Here is a 21800-nt window from a genome sequence, read left to right as displayed (position 1 = left end):
CTCAGACCACTGAAATAGTGGTCTGCTCCAGTTTATTTCCTTTGTGTTGAGCTAATGGTTTTACCTGGATTTGTGATTCTTCAACTTTGATTATGTTCCATTCCATGAAGAAGCTGACTATTGCTACAATGGCCATCCTGGATGTGGTATTAATGCAATAAGTAGTTGAGGTCAGTAGTTTCTTAGTATGCTGATGTTGTCTTTCAATAGCATGTTCTGCTGTTAGTTTGTAATTTATCCCCTTTCGGGTTCCCTGAAATCAGAGTTGGTAAAGCTGATAGATGATGGGACTATGTATGTCAAGAAGATAACGGAGGATATTTTAATCTCTTGCCCTGTGGTAAGTTTAGACGTGGGGAGAGCATTTAATTGGTTAGGATAGTGGAGGTTGGCACCCTTCCCAATTCTAACAAAGGTCAAAATAATCATTTCATTCCAAATTTCCTCTTGAGATATGATTGGGGACCACCCTTCATTCTCACTAACTCTTTTATAAAGTAATAATGCCTTTTGACTTATGGGGTATCTGAAGTCACATGGAAACGGAATTAGAATAATTCATTAATACCCTAAGTAATTATCAACTCACAATGAAACTTAAAGCCACAACACACAACAATGATAGCTATATTTTCTTAGTCACCACAATACTTAGATCAGGGCAAGACAATAGGCATAAATTAACAAAATAACTAACACATACCTCTATACACGAAAGGCAATCACATTTAACATACCTTCCACTGGTGAGGTCACTGCTAGTGTATTTCTATTATGTATGCATAGAGTTGGAATACTTTAAATAGGCAGTTACTCTGTGATTTCATGTACCTTGGATCTCAATTTACAATTTAAATGTAACAATTTACAATGTTTGTTACAATATGATCCACTACATTTTTTCCCAAGTAAAAACTTAATAAATTCTGTACTTATGCAACTTTAAACTAGAGATTCCATGTTAATTAGCTCAGTGATTTAAAGCTTTATTTATCCCATTTAGCTTAAAATTCATTTGTTTACAGGTTTAAAAATGGCCTCATTCCTTCACAACCTCCATTCCCTCTCCTTGCAGCCTCCGACCTTCAATCTCCCCTTGCAGCCAATCAGAGGCCAGTGCTCTTTTGCTTAAAAGCTCCACTGGGAAGGCAGTGGCTGTTGTAGGCAAGATATCCACCAGAGGCTCAGATTTTATTTGGAGCTCTGGATTCAGGTGAGTGAAGCAGGAGGAATTTCTTAGGGTGGGGGTCACCGAGGAGGAGGAGGAGGAGATAGTCATTAGTGAGGGCAGGGATTGGCTGTCAGTTACACCTCCCCTCATTCCAAAGCTGGGTCCCTCACCTTGCATTGAGAGTTTAATTTGAATGAGGAGACCACCCATGTATATGCATGTACACACCCCCAAACCCAACCCAGGAGATCACAAGTATCTATCACAGGTTTGCTCATCGTGTTCCTTGCCACATGGCAACAGACCTAGCTGCCATTGATCCTGAGGATATGCCTGCTGGTGTCCTATCAGCTGCCTGCTTGGCACATTAATACTGTGTGAGCCTTCTCAAAGGTGGCTCTTGCTGGCCCTTTATTAGAGACTCTCATCGCCTCCATTTCACACCAAGATATTTGATTCCTGCTCTGTGATGAGTTAGTTACCCTTGGCATCCTTTGGCTAGAGATGAAATAATCAACAGAGCCTTGACCCTTAGTTGCTAACTAGTGAGCTGTCTCTTTTAGACATGGACTTTAGATGTGGGTAGGATTGAGGTCAGCTTTAATGCCTTCAGTAATTGAATAGCTGGTCAGCATTTCGTGGTTAGGTTCACATATGAAAAATAAACAATTGGCTTTGAATATCCTACTTTGTAAAGCTAAGCATGTTTAGGTAGTAAAATTATTAGGGAATATTTAAAACGGTTAAAAACCAAGCCCTACTATAATTGACTTATTAAATATTGGTAATAGACATTATATTTATAACTGTTTGTTTTCAGTCATTATTTGGGCTTGTACTTGCTGGAGTTCAGAAGAATGATGGAGGAATCTGATTGAGATATAAAATGCTATGGGACTGATAAGGCAGACCTTGAACGGATGACCTCCCGCGATATTCTCGAATAAGAGGTCATAGATATAGAGTCAGAGGAGATAGGGTCAAAACTGAGATGAGGAGAAACTACTTTTCTCAGAGGGTTGTGAATCTGGAACTCTCTGCCCCAAAGTGCAGTGGACGCAGAATCAGTCAACAGTTTCAAGAAAAAGATATGTTTCTGATGAAAAGCAGGAAAACGAGCTGTGGGGAGCAGGCAGGACAGTGGAGTTCAGACCAAGATAAGGTCCAGCCATGATCATGTTAAATGGTGGAGTGGGCTTCAAGGGCTGAATTGCCTACTCCTGGTCCTAATTCTTATGTTCCTAATATGGCCTGTGATGGTTTTGATACTGAGTAACTTGAATTTAGATGCCCTGTGCACTTAGGCAATCTATTGGTGAGAACTACTGCTGATACAGTTCATGTTAAACGTAATGACCTGTCAAATGTTGATGTTTACGTTAGTTTTATTTTGATTAGTGGGGTCACTTAGTTCAATTGAACAGTTCAAATTATATTTTCATTGGACTTAATCTTTTACTTTTGAACTATTCTGTACTCCACACTTGATGAAGCTCTCTGATCTTTAGTGTGTTGATTTATACAGTGTTGATTATGTGATATTGCAGTAATTCTAATGCATTCATTTTCTGAAACTTGTCAATAAATATTGTGCAAAATACAAGGCCTTTGTGATTCTTGGAAAAGTAATGGTTTTGGAGATTTTTTAAATCTCCCAGATGTTATTACACACCTCTGGAGTAAATGGAACTTGAACTCAGGCCTCCTGGCCCAAAGGTAGGGACACTACCACTGCACCACAAGAGCAGCCAATATTGATATATATCTATTTTCTAATTCACCTGCTCAGAGATATTATTACACACCACTGGAGCACATTCAACTTGAACCCAGGCCTTTTGACTCAAAGATTAGGACAGTACCACTGGACCACAATAACCTGCAATACTGCGTTTATTGCTCACACTAATTACACTTGTTAAGGTGAGCTGCCTTCAAGGATCACACAACAGTCCAAGTGGTCATGTATATTTGCAGTACTGATAGGGAGCGAGTTCCAGGATTTTGTTCCAATAACAATGAAATAATGGTGATATTTTTCCAAAACAGGATGAGAAGTGGCTTTGGGGAGGAATTTGTAATTGATGGTGTTCCTAAGTATTTTCTGCTCTTGTCCTTTTTAGATGGTAGAGTTGACAGGATTTCGAAGGTGCTAGGAGAAAGTGAGGACTGCAGATGTTGGAGAGTCAGAGTCAAAAAGGGTGGCACTGGAAAAGCACAACAGGTCAGACAGCATCCAAAAAGCATTCCTGATGTAACCTGCATACCTGATGTAGGGCTCCTGCCTGAAACATTGATTCTCCTGCACCTCAGATGCTGCCTGGCCTGCTGTGCTTTTCCAGCATCACACTTGACAGCAAAAAGGAGCAGGAGAGTCGACATCTCAGGCATTCCTAATGAAGGGCTTATGCTCGAAATGTCAACTCTCCTACTCCTCGAACGCTGCCTGACCTGCTGTGCTTTTCCAGTGCCACTCTTTTCAATTTGGGAAGGTGCTGTTTAAGGAGTTTTTAGGGAATTATTATAATCATTCTAATGGCTGCTGACACTCTGCTGGTGATGGAGAGAGTGAAGGTTGAAATATTAGATAGGGTATCAACTAAATGAGCTGCTTTATCCTGAATGGTGTCAAGTTTCTTGAATGTTTTTTGACCTACACCCATTCAGACAAGTAGGGAATATTGCATCACGCTCCTGATTTGTGCTTTGTTCATGGTGAACAGGCTTTGAGAAATCAGGAGGCAATCTAATTCAATTCGAGCAGTTTTCAACAAGGTTAACAGTGTTTCACAGCTGGACAAAACTCTGGAAATTATAGTAAAAATCTAGGTTTGTTATCAAAATTGAGTTGCTTGGCATTCAGCAAATATAAAACGATGCTTTCAGGGTCAGTGAATAGGAAATATGAAATTGTTACAATGTTAAAAGTTCAAATACACCTATTCAATCACTTGTAATTTTTTATAAATTTTCAGTGGTGCAAGAATAGTACTCGCTTCCTCCTTGACTCCCAAAGCCATGACGACCATCTACAAAGGTCTGTAGTGTGATGTAGTATTCTCCACTTTATGCATGGGTTAGCTCTAATAACCTTCAAGAAACTCAATGCCATCTAGAACAAAGGAGCTTGCTTGACTGGCAGTCTCTCCACATCTTAAACATTCAGTGCAAATTGCTGTAGTGCCTACTATGTGCAAGAAGCTTCTTTGACAGCACCTTTCAAATTCCTGGCCTGTACACCTTGAAGGACAAGGTACATGTGAGTAACACGGCCTGCATGTTCCCCTACAGTTAACACATCATCTTGACTTCGAACTCCCTATCTATTGTGGATGCACTTACACCATATTGGCTGACTATAGCAGTTCAAGAAGGTAGAATGCTATCATCTTCTTGAGGACATTAAGTTTGGGCAATAAATTCTGCTTTTACCAGCAATTCCCCCATCTCATTAATGAATATATCAACAAAATGTCAATTCATTGCTTTTTAGTTGAATACATTTGGGAAGGGACCTCATCACTGCACCCTGTGGAAAAATATAACACCATTGACAACAATTTCTGGTCTGTGCGAGTGCTAGAAATAGCTGTCAGTTCTAGAAGACTAATGACAGTGAATGTTGATAGTCCCACCATCATTTATATTGCAAAATAATTTCAAGCTTGAAAAACGTTTCACTGTCCATGGACCTTGACAGACAGAGTTATGCCCAGGGTGGTAACAAATATTGAAAAGCAACAAATTTTTATTTTGCTTTGTTTCTGGGCACACCCCCAGCTTGGAATGTTTTGTAACTTTTTAAAACTTTTCAACATTCTGGAATCCACAGTGAACTTGTACATTGGATTTTTACACAATTGCATCAGAATTCATATTGTATTTGTTAGTTGGCAATTATTTTATTGTGTTTGTGTGTTAAAACTACTTCTCCCAGAATCAGCAGATAATCTGTTCATGATAGATTTAACTATAACATTGTTTTAAAAGAAAAGGCCATTAGCAGGTGTGATTCACTCAGACTTTGGGCAATATGTTTGGAATGGGATTTTATGTCCACCCCACCCTTCTCACCCCCAAGAAACCGTCCAAATGAGGGTGTGGAGAACTTGAGCAAGATCCCTGTTTGACCTCTGGTGGTATGTTGTATCCCTTTCTAGACATTGCACTGAAAGAAAAATGTGAAGGCATTGGAGAGAGACAGAAAAGATCTCCAAGGATGAGAAAGTTCAATTATAAACATAAGTTGGAGAAGTTGAAATTACTTTTCTTGGAAGGAAATTCGACGGAGGTATTCAAAATCCTAAGGAGTATGGTCAGAGTAGCTAGGGCAAAACAGTTCCCATTTGTGGACGGATTATGGATGTTAGGGCACTGATTTAAAGTAATTAGCAAAATAAACAGAAGTAACATGAGAAAAATCTTTTCTGTGTTGTGAGTGATTAAGGTCTGGTATGCATTGTCTTGAGAGTGTGGTAGGTTCATTTGAAACATTCAAAAGGGAATTTGACTATCATTTGAAAAGGAAACGCACCATATAAGAGAGAAGGCAAAGGAACGCCTCTAAGTGAAATAGTCATTCACACAGTGGGGCATTTAAGATGGGCTGAATGGCTTCCTCCTGCACTAACAATCCTGTGACATTCCAGTCAGTGCCAAATGGCAGTATTTTCTGGTAATTGGTGGGTGGAGTAACCTAAGGAATGCTCTTTATAAAAGCTTGACAATTAATACCAATTTCATATTTCACAACTGATTAGAATTTTGTTTTTTCTTCAAAAAAGGAGAAAGCCTGCTTTTTAGATTTCAGTAGACCAACAAGACCTTAACTTATTGTCATTGTTCAGAAAAAAAACTGCTTAGTCTTCAACACCACACTATTGTCAAAACGTCATTCTGACCTTGCTACAATCTGTACCATAATTTATTTCGTAACCTTCTTGACGAGGAACCAAAAAGAACTACAGAGCAATTTCAAAATACTGCCTTTTGCTGCAGGCATGGGTATAACCTGTAATGAGGACAAAGGTAGTGTTTGTGTAAAGCTAGCAGTAGGGTCACAGACAGGGAATATGTAGATCAATAAATTTGGAAATGCATTTTTATATTTTGTTATGATGCAACATCTATTAGATGATGTGACAACATTCTGACTGAAACCATATCTTGCCTCACTCCCTCTAGATAGTCATTAATCTGTTATATTCAGATGGATTGGTTTATAGTGAATATTAATAATGGATGCAACAATTACAACATTTTGTAGGAAAGTTGGAGTTAATGTTTACTCTTTCTCAATATTTTCCAATAATGTCTTTAGGGAATGTTCTTGTATCAATGATTGGAGGTCATTTATGGCCATTGCTAATGTACGGACCAGTTTAGACTTCTCTAGGTATGCTGATCTTTGATTTTTCACAAAAATGTGAAAAGAATAAGGAACTTTTAAGAATCCACATCTTTCAGAATGCAAGTGCTGCATATACAATGTAAAACTGAAATGAATTGGCCCTTTTGCATGCCACAAGGCCTGTCAAACAGCAACGATCTAAATGACCAGACCATTTATTCTCAGACTGTTGGTTAAGGGAAGAATGCTGATTAGGAAACTGCAATTTTTTTTAAAAGTAGTCTAATGGGATTTTGATTTAAAGTGTTTCTGCAGAGCAGCACCTCTAATACTGAGCAATCTCATATTACTGCACTGAAGTGTGACCCTAAATTGTATTCTCTATTTTTAACTGGGGACTCCACATCCACAATGTTTTGACTCTGATAAAGTGCTGTCCTCTGATTGAAGTTGACACATACTGATGGAATAATTGAACATGATCTCCAAACCACATTTGAAAATCCTGTATTCGTGTAATAGAAACTGTCACCATCTACCTTTGGGCTTAGCTATAAGCAGAAAGATTTATAGAATGTGGTTGCCAAAACATTAGTATAAATCCTGAAATCTCTTAATAAGAATGGAATATGACATTCAGACATCATAATGCAATTGGGCTTGAGTACTTTGAATAAATGAGTATGATGGATCACAATATCTCAATGAAATTTGCTGCCAGAAATACTTTAAAGTTGTATGATGATAAATGTAACATTAGTTTTTGTGCAGTGTTCTTTGAACGTTAGAATTTGTGAAAAATATCAATTATCCAAATGTTTGAATTTAAGTAAATAAAACAGATAGTTTTTGCTAAATTATTTAAACCCCATAAAGAGTAAATAATTATGAGAATCAATTAATTGGCATTAAATCTCCTGATGATAATGTGTTTGGGAAATGTTTTATTTACATGGGTTACTTCGGTTTAAATTCTAAATCCAAATATCCATTGTCAAAGATGCATAGCCCATTTAAAAAAATGAGTAATTGATGATGTTTTAGAAAGGACAATGCCAATGAAACAAGGGGCAAAGGAGACTTTTTTCCAAGGTCGTTATTGAGATGCAATATTTAGATAGGTGGAAGCCTGTAGTACAGATTCTTAGCTGCTACACCTGCTCTGTGATTTTGCTATGAACACATTGAGTTGAAGAAGAAAAACATTGTAATTTTGTGACACAGTCACCACTATCTTTTTCCATTGAAAACGTTAGCCAAGCAAGAATTTTGACATTAATTCCAAGGGTAACTCTATAATTGGTTTGTTTTTTGGGTGTCTTCAGCTACCTCGTCCATAAGCTCTGGAATTTTCTCCCGAGACCCTTTCTGCCTTTCTATCCTTCACAAAGCTTCTTAATCCTTACTTTGACAAAGTTATTGGTCATCTGTCCCAATATAACTTTTTTGGGACCAGATTATATTTGCCTTAATATCATTTATTGATATCAAATTATATTTAATAACACTCCTGTTATTAATATGTTGTTAATATCAGACACTTCTGGCCAGAGAGACCACAATCGAGACTCCAATAAATGTTTTCTTTTATGACTCCATGTTATTGATGCCTTACTAGCGTTAGTACTTTGATATAAGGTATTTAAGAGTTAAAAGAAAATCTCTTTAGAATTATGCAAAACCTACACAGTTTCTTATGTATGGCTATATTGCAGATAACCATCCCTGTGATAATACACAGTGGGATAGATCATTATTTGCACATATGGACAAAATTCTACTTTGTGCTTTATCAGGACAAGGGCGTTCTTCAGCAGTATGATTAATTCAAGCTTGTGAACGGAGTATGGGGTTATTAAATAAGCAAGGAGTGCATTGACTTCCTTATGTATTAATTGACCCCAAGCTCTTTCTGGGAACTTTGAAAGGTGATTCTGCAGAGACAAGGCAGTAATTAATGAAGGCAATGTAAGTTTCACCTGTCAGCTGGACATCTGGCCAAAGTCTTTGGGGAAATCCCACCGTAGAAAGCTGCTGGCTTTGTGCATTGTGCATTGAAGGCAGTGTTGTGGAGCAAGGCGCTGTCTCTTGGAATAGGTACTCTGTTCCACCCAGGAGTCAGATGGAAACTCTGAATTTGATTTTTGGGCTTCTACTTGGAACCTGCGCTTGAATTTAGTGGCAGTGATTTGAGGCCCCTTAGTCAGCAGTAGTTGCCCATATAAGGGCATCTTCATTGGGTGTGGGTTTGGAAAAACATCTATGTAGCTTCTCACCTCAAACTTAATCCAGGCTGAGGTGAGGAAGAGTTATGTTCACTATCTACCAGTCTCCTGCGCAATTAAATGCCACCAATCCCTTCCAGAGAAAGGCATTTTAAATATGTGTGTGAGAGAGAGAGAGAGAGAGAGAGAGAGAGCACTTCCTGATATAACTGATGTACCCTTACTAGAGTAATTATTTAAATAGTATGGAAGGGAGGCTTGTTCGTAAATAGAATGTAACAGATAATGAAAGATGGAACATAACATGATTAAAGTGCTCCAGTTTTGGGAAGTGCCAAATTTCAAATTGATATTCAACCATAGCTCAGTTGACCCTTCTAACTACACACAAAGATCTCAGTGTTCTGACTACAATTTAAGACTTAACCAAAGCTTATTTAAATGCTTATTCATCTTTTGCTGTTTGGATCAGTTAGCTAAAAAGTTGGTTTTTGTATATGCCACAAAATAGCAATGATTCAATTTACAGAACTGTTTTATAGGACATAGAACATAGGACATAAAATCCTTCTAGGTGGTTGGTTCTCAGATAGAATAGAATAAATATTCTTTTATTGTCACGTGTACTCCATTGTAGAAGTATAGTGGAAAGCTTTTACAGTATCTTCCTTCTTATGGCTACATCTTAAGTACAAGTACCTAAGTACAAATCTTTGATACAGCAGAGAAATATAAGTAGTTGCATTACTTTGAGTTGAAAACTAAGTTTAAAAATAGGATATCATTAAAGGGTTGACATTGCAGTAAGGTAGGACATTTCAATAGACATTGCAGTTTAGCAGCTCAGTGCAGAGTCTGATATGTGGTCTGACTGCCCATACCAAACCCCAGAGCCATCCTGCTCCCTGCCAAGCCCTAGACCCTTTCATACTGGCACTCAGCTGCTCCATGGTAAGTGCCAGGACTACTGCTTCTGTGCCGGTCTCCTCTTGGGGTGCATTGCTCTGGGGTTTGCAGCACACATGCTGTCCCAGGTCTCACTGCTCTTGGTGTTGGGGCTCACAGCCCATGCACTGAATCAGGGCTCAAGATGCTGTCAAAGGAGGATTGAGTAAGTTGATTCAGCGCTTCTTGTCAATAGCATGTTTTGCTGGTGCCAGTATAGCCTGGAGAATCTGAATATTTATGTTGCAGAATGGACTATTATCAAGTGGGCTGCTTTGTATTGGATGGTGTTGAACTTCTTGAAGTCTGTTGGAGTACTGCTCTTGTTCTGCTCAGTGGTAAAGGTCATTGGTTTAGATGGAGCTGCCAAAGAAGGCTTGGTAAGTTGCTGCAATACATCTTGTAGATGGTACATACTGCAACCATAGTGCACCGAGGTTAGAGGTAATAAATATTTATGGTGGGTGTGATTAAATTTAACAAGTTGGTTTGTTGTTTATTAGTTTTAAAGTACATTAGAATATGCTGAGGACTTGAATAGCCATATATAAACACAAAGTATGTTCCTCCTTTAGTTTGTTTGCTCGTTTAAGCAATTGTTTGATGTTGAATATGGTTGTACCTAATTTCTGTTAAGAAATCAATTAAGATTTACCAATATCTGAAAAAGCTCTTTAAGAAACAGATTTCATCCAGAAATTTTCCATCATGAATATTGTGATATGGGATATTTCTTAGATATTTAGGCTGGCTTAAACTTTCCCCAGCAGTTGGGATTATGATAATATGATGGACTATGTTATAGAGTATGTACATGTAAGTATACTTGTGTGGGTGGGGGAATAAATGTAGTGAATAAAGATGGTCCAGATGCAAAGCATTAACAGTCAGATTGTTGGAATCTTTCCTTCTTCCCTAAGATATTTGCAAATGGACCACACAGGGGTTTTAAAATAGATTTTAATCATTATAACATGTTGCTCGGAATAGCTTCATAGTTATAGTAGCTTTATTTGTTTGGTGTTCTTAACTATCTTACAAAAATTGTGCTGAACTATGGTACTATGAGAAGTGCCTGATATTAAATGTAGTAATCCTGTGATAGAATGAGAGCCGTCTTGAATTATAGTGAGCTACTGGTTCACAGAAAGTCTTGGAGAGCAGTTTGTGCTGTGCTCTGTTCTGTACAAGTGCTAAGGTTTTGTTCCAGTGACTAACTAATTCTTAAAGGTTAAGAAATAAGGACCTTGAAAAATGTTGTTTCCTGAAGTTCCTATTTCATATATTGTTCACTATACGATCAAAAATGTATGGATGCGGTAAGAATTGCTATTTTCAGGGCATCAACTATGTATTGTGCAGAACTGCATGATGCAGAAAGGTTAGATTTTGTAAATTTTGAACAGGTTTGTGATGAAAAGACACTGAGTAAGATGGAAAGACATAACTTACTTACAATACACCTGTTGTCACATTAATCATTGGGATTATTCATCCAGTCTTGCAGAGTCTGAATTGTTTCAATGGTGTTCTTATGTTTAATGCTGCATTTGGCTTACTGCTGCCTATAGCGACATTTTTCTTTAGCAGCACCAATCTCAGGCACAAAGAGCACTACTGATGGTTACTGAAGGGTTTTTCAGCTGCATTTCCACTAGCTGAAGTGCTGTACCAATGATATAAACACCATCTCTGGAAGCAAAGGCACACACCTTTTAGCTATAGGAAAACTGAACACGTACACTGCCTGCAAAAGCATGTCACTTGGTCATCCAGAAACATTCATCAGTAAATTACTACTTTTGATTAATGCTGTACACCATTTTCTATGCCTGCTGCTACTGAAATGTGGCATCCATTTACATTGCAGATGGAATTTTGTGGCATTGTGATTGTAAATTAATACCGCTGACCTAGCCAACAGTCTAATCCTGGCAACATTGTGTCCCAATAATAGGATATTATCAACAAACTTGACTTCCTGCCTTGAGGATCAGTAATGTGTTACTAAGCACAGTACTTGCCATTGCGAAACCTGTGCTTTGGTGCAGCAGTTCATTTTCTATTAGATTCTAGTTTCGAGTTATTCACATTCTGCTTTGCCAAATTGGTGCTGCCAAAATCTGTCATGATGGGTTTCCCATTAGTAAGCAGAGAGCAATTTCCGGTCAGCTGCACATTCTGGCTTTTGTTCTCCCAGTGCATTATGTAAATTGTTTTCACAAGTGAATTAAAAGCCTGATTTAAAATCTGTATAGAGCCACGGATTATTAAAAACTCCACAAATGTTTATCTGAACACTAACACTGCACTGATATTGTGACTACATTGAAAGAAGTGAGAACTACGTTAGAGTGCGCAGAAAGAAGGCATTGTTCATTAAAACCTTCATTGTAGACTGGTCACATGAAGACACTACTGTTGAGATGCTGGAGATGGATTACAATCACAGAAGAATGAATCTTGTAACCAATTTATTCTAATTTTTTTCTGTTTATACATCTTTTTCAGTGCTCAAAACCGAAGCACAGTACTCCTTGTTCTGCAATTACAGAGATAAGGAAGTGTACTCAACTCGAGACACCAGACAACATAAACACTTTTGTACTAAAGGTAAATAACAGTTGATAACTACTACTACAACAACTTATTTATAGAGTATCCTGAACAAAACGTCCTAAGGTACTTCACAGGTGCATTATTAAACAAAATGTGATTTGCCACCAAATTAGGAGATATTGGGTCAAGTGCTCAAAAGCTTAATCAAAGAGGTAAGTCGTAAAGAGTGTCTGAAAGGAGGAAATGAGGTAGTTGGAGGTAGGGGAGTGGTGGGAGGGGTGAGACGAAAGAAGGCCATGCCAGAATTGGAACAGTGGCAAATACAGGCAAGACCATCAATCTGGATGGGTTAACATCATGGGAGCTGAAGGTGCACCAACAACACAGTCAATTATTAATAGTGAGGCTGCAGGGGTGCAAGGTCATGTCGGGATTTGAAAACAGAAATGAGAATTTTAAAATCCAAATCAGTGTAGGTTGTCAGTAAGCTCAGGGCTAATAGAGAATGGGACTTGGTACAGGTTGAGACATGAAGCAACAGAGTTTTTGCCTGACTTCGGGTTTGTAAGGGGTACAATATGGGAGACTAGCTTTGGGGTAGTTGAGGCTAAAAATAGCAAAGCTAAATGAGGATTTCAGCAGGTGATTAACTGAGACAGGAAAAGTTGGTCGTATGGGCGGCACAAATATGAAGCTGGAAGCTCAACCTTGTGGCAAATGTTTCAACAAGGTTGCAAACAAACTGGTTATATCTCAGGTGGTTGCTAGGGAGAGAGCTGGAGTCAGTAGATAGAACTAGAGGTTGTAGCAGGGACTGAAAAGTAGTTTCATTCTTCCTGATATTTAATTGGAGGCAATTTCTGGTTTTCAAATATCTGATGTTGAATTCGCTCTCTGATAATTTAGCAACAGTACAGGAATAAAGGGAGGTGGTACTTGGGCATCTTCAGTATCCATATAAAAACTAATGACATGCTTTCAGATTTTGGAGATGAGTTGACAGCACTTTCAAGTGCTTTGGAAATGAAATGAAGGGTCGGGATGGGTTAGTAACTTGAAATGAGAGTGGAGTGAGGGGCTGGTATTTTTGAATAGAGGGTTAGGACAGTCAATTTAAAGGAGAGCGGGATAAGCTTAAAAGAAGAAATTGCAATATCGACTAATGTGAACTAGGAAGGGATATTGTGTGACCAGAAAATCTATTAAGAGTTGGTGTAAATGGGTGTAGCTTAGGTAATGTCAATGTGCCTTGAGGACATTTTTGTGTTGTGGAATTACACTAGTTGTGCAGCATTGAATTCTTTGTTGCTATGAGCACCATTTGCTGCTGTTGTAATAAGGCGCTTAGTAATAACCTATGTTATGTATTATTTAAGATGCATTATGAGCAGTGTTCTGAATGGTGCAAACTGTTCCTGGTGATGTCAGTCAAACAATGAAGTTACTGCACTGATGGTATTGGTTTATCTCGATACTTTAACCTGTGAAACACTTTCATCGTTATCTATTGTCAGTGAGTTACGGATGTTTCTGTTTCAACAAAGAAACACCACACCTCACCAATCTGGAATCCACATTTTATGACATTTTTGTGGTGTTTTTTTTTATTGAAGTTAATTCGCTGGCTCCAGCATCACATTTCTGGAAGAGTACAACAACCAAAATTCTTTCTACCTTCAGTTGTATATTGGACAATTATAATGCATCCCTTGAGGTCCTTTGTGGAGGATTTCATTCAGAATTTCAGGCTTGTCTGATGAACAAGTTTATCTTCCTTCAACGTGCAAGCTTTGCAGCTGTTGGTTAGTTTTGTGTATATTCAACAATTGCAGAGGCCTTCACCTCTTGCTTCAGAAGCTTGGCCCTCCCTGAAGACGTTTACGATACCTGTTTATGACTTTGTGTCCTTGATGCAAGTTGAAGGAGGAATTCAAATAACCTGCAGTTAAATCGTGGAAAATTTATCCAATTATGTGTTTAGTTTTTGCTTGACCCCTGGAGGGTCATCCTGGAACCAGTCTTTAACATCCTTCCACATGAACTGCAATGTATCCAAATCTTATAGTTTGGCATCCAGGATATTGTCTGAAATGCTCTCTCCACTCATCCTGTCATCTTCAGTGATTTGTACATATATGCACACTGGCCCTTCTTCTGCATCCCCTTTAGATTTGTACTCTTTACATTGTCTGCCCACATTCTTCCTATGAAAATGCATCAGCTTACACCTCTCTGCATGGAACTTCATCTGCCACTTATCTGTCAACTTCAACTTGTCAGTGTCCTATTAAAGTTCTAGTCTGTCCTCCACACATTTTTACTGATCTTCCAAGTTTCAAATCATCCACAAACTTTGAAATTGTCTTCTGCACAAGTTACACATCATTGATATGGATCTGGGAAAGCAAGCGTCTCAATACTAACTCATGGAGAACTCCAGTGCTAACCATCCTTCAGTTGAAAAAAAAATCCACTGGTGATTTTCTGTTTTGATCCTGTTACCTATCACTTAGGCAATTTTGTATCCATGTTGCTACTATGCCTTTTATTACATGAACCAAAACATTTCTTATTTGTTGTTTGCCATTGTATTGAAAACCTTTGAAAGTCTGTGCATCAAATCAACCGTGTTACCTCCTTCAACTCTGTTATTTCTTGAAAAATCTCCAGATGGGAGATGGTAGCACTATTCCTGCTTCTCATTTGAAAAATATAGTTGAAATTGAAGTTGAAATTAAAAATTAAAAATTTAGGGCTTTTATCTTTTCTTCCTTTCTGTCAGGTTGCCCTTCTGAAGGCATTAATTCCCTCCTGGTTGAATGCTACAAATGTCAGTTTCCAATACATCATTCTGATACTACAGTTAGACTCGGCTGGAATGACAGTGTTTTCCAAAAACGGCTTCTATGACTTTCTCTTGGTCCAATTACATGTTCAGCCTAATCCCATCATGTACATACTTCAATGCGTATGCTATTAGAAACACCCTTTTTGATATTCTTTTCTACGTTCTAAAATGGGAGAACAATTTGCCCAACTTGATTCAGTGGATTTAAATACAGTACCTTGAAGTTTGGAGGCCAAATGCTCAGCACAGGCTAGGACACTTACTACAAGTAATTTTGAGGAATAATTATCATGTTATTTATGAATTCCTTAGGTAACAGCCCCATTTAGTCAGTTCTTTTTCTAACTGAAACAAAAGTCATGAAAAACATCCCATTGGGATGACATTGAGATCCAACAGACAAAGCCATTTTCCTTTATCTTATTGATTCCAGCATACATGTCCTCAGTTATTTTTTTCCTAAATTGTTCCTCATATCTGTTAATTCACCATTTCTAGTGTCAAAAAAAAAATCAACCCTGCATTTTTGCATTGAATGTCAGCAGTACTCTAATGTGCTTTATTGTGTGGTACTGAGCCATTCAGGCCTGAATGTGCAAAACTTGATTTCCAGTCTGTATTGAGTTTCCTGGCCTCCGCTCAGACAAAAGCAAAATGGTTATCTGTTGTTGTGAACTTTGGCCAGAGAAGAGAAAAATCAGTCAGGGTTCATATACGTCGGGTGAAGAAAGGTCAGCTTTGATTCTACTCTCTCCCTAATAATTGAACAACGTCCCAATATTTGTCAGCTGGACTTAAGTGGACAAGTACCACAGGGCTGACAGTACCAAATTCTAATTGTACTCTGCCATTGTACTTTATGAATCTTATCATTCATATCAAACATTTATTAACATAGCCAATAACCTGTAATGAACCAAACTTCTGGGTATATTTAATATGCATTACACAAATAGTAATGGTACCATGCACACTAAGACTTCACTTGAGAAGCTGTGACATCATGACCAAATTGCAGAACTTCAAGGGTCGGAGTTAATGGGTTTGGATGAAATGGTAACAAATTTACTAGTGACCTAAATAGACCACCTTGGTTGGGCTTCACATAATTTGGACTTATTATTCACAGACTCTTGGAAAATCAAGTAATTTAGGAACAGGAGTAGGGCAATACAGCCTCAAGTGTGTTCCACCATCCAAGGAGATCATGGCTGATCTGTGACCTACCTTCATATACTTGCTGTAGCCCATTTCTCTGAATACCTTTGTGTGACAGAATAATATCTCTATCTCAGATTTAAATTTAACAACTGATCATTCATCCACTGCCATTTGTGGAAGAGCATTATAAACATTAATCACCTTTTGGGTATAGGAGAACTTTCTAACATCTCTCTGGCTGTAATACTCAGATTACACCCCTGGCTCTAGAATCCCCAACCAATGGAAATAGTTGCTTTATCTTTTGAATTTACCGTTAATACCTTGAAGACTTCAGTTAGATTTAAATATATTTATATTTGCAACTTAAAGTATTGTGCAAAGTTCTCACTTCATACTGCAAATTTTGAGTTATGTTTTATACGTTGATGGTTTGTAAAGGGACAAACCACTGTCAACATTTGCATGTCATGCTGTGACAGAAAACCATTAGATGGTGCTGTTGCAGCACAGCTCACCGTGAGGTGGTATGCCTGCGGTCTTGAAGACTGACATTCTCTGATTAAGATGGGGTTTAATGTTGCAAATTAATTTTGAGAAAACACATACAATCCATGTCTTGACAAATGGTTTCCCTGCTGCTGGAAAAAAAAGTTGTTGACCTATTTTCTCAGCTTCAGGTCCAACCTGCTCCAAGAATGTTGCCCTGCTCCTGTTTGTCTGACACAGCCTAAAAGTTCCACTTTTCGGTCTTGGGCCTTGCTGAAGACTGCCAGCTCAAACGCCTGAGAAAAAATAACAAACTTTTCAAACTAGCAAATTCCTAATAATTAACATAGGACAAAGAATGAAAAAAATCACAAGTGCATGCATGCAGAAAAGTATACTAAAAAGTGCACAACCACAAAACCACAAACAAACACAAATAGTTAACCTAACACCGTCACATTAGCGCAACCAAATCACAGTGGAACTCTCAAAAGCCAGAAATTGAAAACATTTGTTTCCTTCAATGCCACCATTAAGTATGGTTGTTGGCTAGTTGCCATTCATGATTTTAGGTTCTATTCAACCAGCAACTCTGAAACATGACTTCAGCTTACAAGATAGTATCCCTTTGCTCAACAGTTCTTCAACAGACCTACAGGTTGTTCTGCAATAACGTGCGTTTTGTTAATGTGAATTCGCTGTAATGCAATTTCCGAATTGCGGACACTGCTTCTAAAGCTCAAACTTTTAAAATATGTGTTGCTGTAATGCGATTACATCACCAACACTTTCAGCACTGTTTCTATAGCATGACTTTTCTATAATGCGGGGTTGCACAAGAACACAACCATCACATTATAGAAGAACGACCTATATTGACATCCACATTTATACTGTTCCTACAAAATCCCATTCAGCTTTAAATCACATTACTAAATATGTACCCAAAAAGTTGAGACTTTCAAATGATTAAAATAGTAGGACTGTATATTGACAAGCACTAAACTAATTAAACAAATTCATAGTCTAAGACTGTAACACCACCAATAACAAATGGTTCAAAATTCACAAACATACAGAGTACCCCTAAACATGCTTGTATTTTGCAATCCCATGTCCAACTTATTCACCTACGTACAAGTCACACCATCTTAACTTGGAACTATATCTTTACCTTCACTGTTGCTGGGTCAAAATCCTGGAACTCACTTTTTAATAGGACAGTATACCAAATGGATGGCAACATTTCAAGAAGGTAATTCACCATTACCTTTTCAAACGCAATTAGGAATGAACAATATGCCGGTTTCCTAGCAGTGTACACATGAAAAAATCAAAACAAATCTAATAATTGACAAACCTAAATACAATAATTTTGTAAATGCAATTTAACAAATGTTTAAGTGATTTACTTTCAGAACTAGTGGTAACTTTCTATTTCTATGCTAAATGCATCTAGCTTCTTCAGTCAATAACTGTCACAAATATCCAAATGCTTAACACAGTCATACACACTTTTCTTATCATTTGTGATTCATATATATGCTTTGATATACTGATATACTATCAAATAGGATTGGTAGGCTTGCATTCACAGTTCTTCTGTCAGGGATTGTTTGTGCAATCCAGAAAAGGGGATGGGAAGATCAGGTGATTTACTGCTATGTCAAAGAAAAGTAGATGAAGTCAGCATTCTGATTTGCTACGCTGCAGTTTGCAGTAGCTTGTGACAGGATAGCATTGACAGAGACCTTGGAGCAAGTTATCTGCTTGCCCTTTTAATTGGGGAAAGATACATGCCATAGGGCAGCTTGAATAATTAGTCTTGAGATCATGAATATGTTTCTGCTTCTCATTGTATTATGTAGACTTGGTTATCTGCTTGAGTTTCTTTTATTGTTGGAAAAATAAATTTTAGCAATAATTTAATGACTATAAAATAGATCTGTCATGAAAATTTGGAAAGAAGCCAAGTTGTGAAATCCCACAAGTTAAGCAAATCATTTATCTAAAAAAGTAATTCTATAAAAGCATTAATTCTTTAGAAAAGGCACAGAAGTGACTTTGAGGTGAATTGCAGCATGGAGTCTCAAGGAAGCAAAGTTAGATTTTTGATTTTTTGTTGAAGCCGTTTGCTGAATCTTGACATTTCTCTTCTTTTCCCTTGAACTAGGTCAACAGCTTCTTAGAAGTTATTTTTGAAGCTAGCAATGATCAGCAGTTGAATTTATGGACAACAGATATTAGAGAATGTATAAACGCATGGTAAGACTCAGTTTTTTTTTGCTTTCCTTTCAACATGTGAATGCACAAAGTCCATTTACTGTGCAGCCTGGGATCATCATTACAATTGCACAATTACACAGGAATAAATATTCAAAGTCTGATTTCTGGTATCTGGAATATTATATTCTATAAGTTACTTCTTCAAAGACAAACAGAAATTGCTGGAAAATCTCAGCAGGTCTGCCAGCATCTGTAGAGAGAAATCAGAGTTAACATTTTGGGTCTAGTGACCCTTCTTCTGGACTGAAGTTCTGAAACATTAACTCTGATTTCTCTTCATTGTTGATGCCAGACCTGCTGAGATTTTCCAGCAATTTCTGTTTTTGTTTCAGATTTCCAGCATCTGCAGTTCTTTCATTTTTTTTTACTTTTTTGCCTTCATTCTTCTCATTAATATGACATTAAGTCTCTTCTGAAGAGCTTAATTAATGTACTGTCTTGAGCCCTCACTGCTTTCTTGGTGCTTCAACCAGCTGTCTGATTCAACATCTGTTCGTTCACATCGCACAGGTGTGTGAAAATGTTTTCTTGTAAATTGGTAACTCAATCAGACATTGTAATAGTAAGATGATGAGTGAGTTGATGTGAGTTAATTGAATTATCATGTGGATTTGTGTAAAAGAAATTTGCATATACAAAGCAGGATCTGAACTTTATGTTTTGTTATCTCATTATATTCAGGTCACACTTTAAAAAAAAATAAAGTATTTATTCTGACTCCCCTCTTTGGAACATCCTTGGCCTCAGAATTGGAAATAGTACAATCTGCAGTTTGTTGAAGTGTATTTGGTATAAGAAAAAGAAGAAATTATCTTTATGTAGCATCCCATCGAAGGCCATAAGATGAGAGAAATAAGAACATTTTCATTAAAAATTGAGTTATTTCTCTATTAAACCAGCAGCAACCTTTTCCTTGTACTAACTATTGGCAGTTCTGTAAAACAAGGCAACTGTTTTGTAAATCAAATCTATTGTATGTTAGTTGCTGAACACTGCTGTGTTACAATGTGACTTTCACTTCTTTAAAAGGATGTTGATAGTCATCACATCACATGGTGAATAGATACATTGGATAGAGTGTTTTGTATCTCAACAAGATTGTTTTGGTTTGTTAAAATAAATATATTTAAGTGACATAGGCTCTGGATCAGCTCTGAAATGTATGCATAGTATTTAGATAATATTGCAAATTAATAAAGGTTAAATAGACCTATGAAAGGGGTGACCAAACTTGGGTTGACGTCAAGATTGCCATGTGACAATGTTTCTAACCTCACCTGACTCCAGTTCTTCCTCAGTTCCTCTGCTGCTGAAATTCTCATCCATGCCTTTGCCACCTTCAGTCTCACCTATTCCAGTGCTTTCCTGAGTGTATCATGTGATAACAATACTGTTTTATGTATTCTGCAGCCCTGAAATGAGCAAGGCTCGCTTCACCTTTTGATCTACCAGCTATAAAGGAGACCCAATATGAAACTATTTTAAGAGCTTTGAAAAGAGATCATGTAGGCCAGCAAGTCGGGAAACCACAGCATTACTCAGTGATAAAAATTATAACCACAAAATTTGTTACGTGACAAACATTTGGAGTTGTACCTTTGATCTATTCAATTTTCAAGAAACTGGGCAGTTGTAATCACTTAAATTCTGTGAAATCTCTCTCAAAAACTAAGCTTGCCGTATCACCATTTTGGCAGAGATGAAGATGCTGGGAAAGAGAGATTGTATTCTCAGACTAGCAGAAAACTCAACATTGTGTTGCAATAGAATCTGAAGACAATACATAAAAGTGGGTCAAATTCTCTATGCACCTACAAATAGAGCTGCAATAGATTGACTTACTTTGGTCTGTTTTCTCTGAAGGCAGTGACTTTCTGACCCATGGCAATTCTTTGAGTCAAGATGAAAAAAAGTTCCCATCAGCTATTTGGTTGTGACAAAGTTTGATTGCAGCTGAACTGATTCTGTTCTTACCTAATGCCTGCCATATGGTAGCACTGAGCTTAAGTCAGGTCTCTGAAAAGTAAACTTGCAGCTTTCTGATGTTTATTGTCTAGTACGTTTACCCATTATTAACCCTTTGGGGAACTGATTCTTCTTCTCAATTGTCCATTGGCTTAATTTGACCTGTAAATTTAGGTAAGTAGTCGAGTCTCCCGCTTATCAAAATCATAGTTTGGTGGGAGTGGTTGAGTTGTTGAGTTTACAATTTATCAAAACTTGGACAGATTGAGCACTATTGAAAGAATTTCAGCAACAGAGGATAAGGATTAGGGATGGGAGAGTGGAGAATAATAAGCCACGATTTTATTGAAGAGGCATAATGGTCTATTCCTGCTTTTCTTTCTAATGTTTTCACAAGAATTTTACATATTCTTTAAGGTGTAAATGTAAAAGATCTTCTCTGTGTTACTCTAAATTTTTTGCACAGAAACTGAAAGTAGTGTTTCATTGAAAAGAATGAACACACCCTCTAGTAATTGAAGTCTGTCATTTTACTATTTAATTTTCAGAATTTACATGTATTATGGACTTGGTGCAGGTTTGATTACATTGTGCTTAGATATGTCTAAGCTTCATGATTTGATTGTGTTACTGTTGGGGACAGGCAGATCAAGGAGTTGATACAACTTTTTTAGATTAGATTACTTACAGTGTGGAAACAGGCCCTTCAGCCCAACGAGTCCACACTGACCCCCCCGAAGCGCAACCCACCCAAACCCATTCCCCTACATATCCCCTTCACCTAACAATACGGGCAATTTA

At 37.6% G+C, this 21800-nt stretch overlaps 1 protein-coding gene across 5 annotated transcripts in view; it reads left to right on the top strand.

Annotated features, from left to right (window-relative positions):
• The window catches only part of sh2b3 (SH2B adaptor protein 3), a 177583-nt gene that overhangs the window by 102920 nt on the left and 52863 nt on the right, over positions 1 to 21800 (top strand). For all 5 annotated transcript variants that reach the window (XM_060843976.1, XM_060843972.1, XM_060843974.1 and 2 more), the window contains exons 3-4: positions 12203 to 12304; positions 18922 to 19013. In XM_060843976.1, coding sequence (XP_060699959.1) covers positions 12203 to 12304; positions 18922 to 19013 — 194 coding nt within the window. The remainder of the gene's footprint in view (positions 1 to 12202; positions 12305 to 18921; positions 19014 to 21800) is intronic.

This window comes from Hemiscyllium ocellatum, chromosome 24, assembly GCF_020745735.1.
Source record: "Hemiscyllium ocellatum isolate sHemOce1 chromosome 24, sHemOce1.pat.X.cur, whole genome shotgun sequence".
NCBI classification, from domain to species: Eukaryota; Metazoa; Chordata; class Chondrichthyes; order Orectolobiformes; family Hemiscylliidae; genus Hemiscyllium; species Hemiscyllium ocellatum.
Note: the sequence above shows the minus strand (reverse complement) of the source record. Positions and strands in the feature narration are given on the sequence as shown.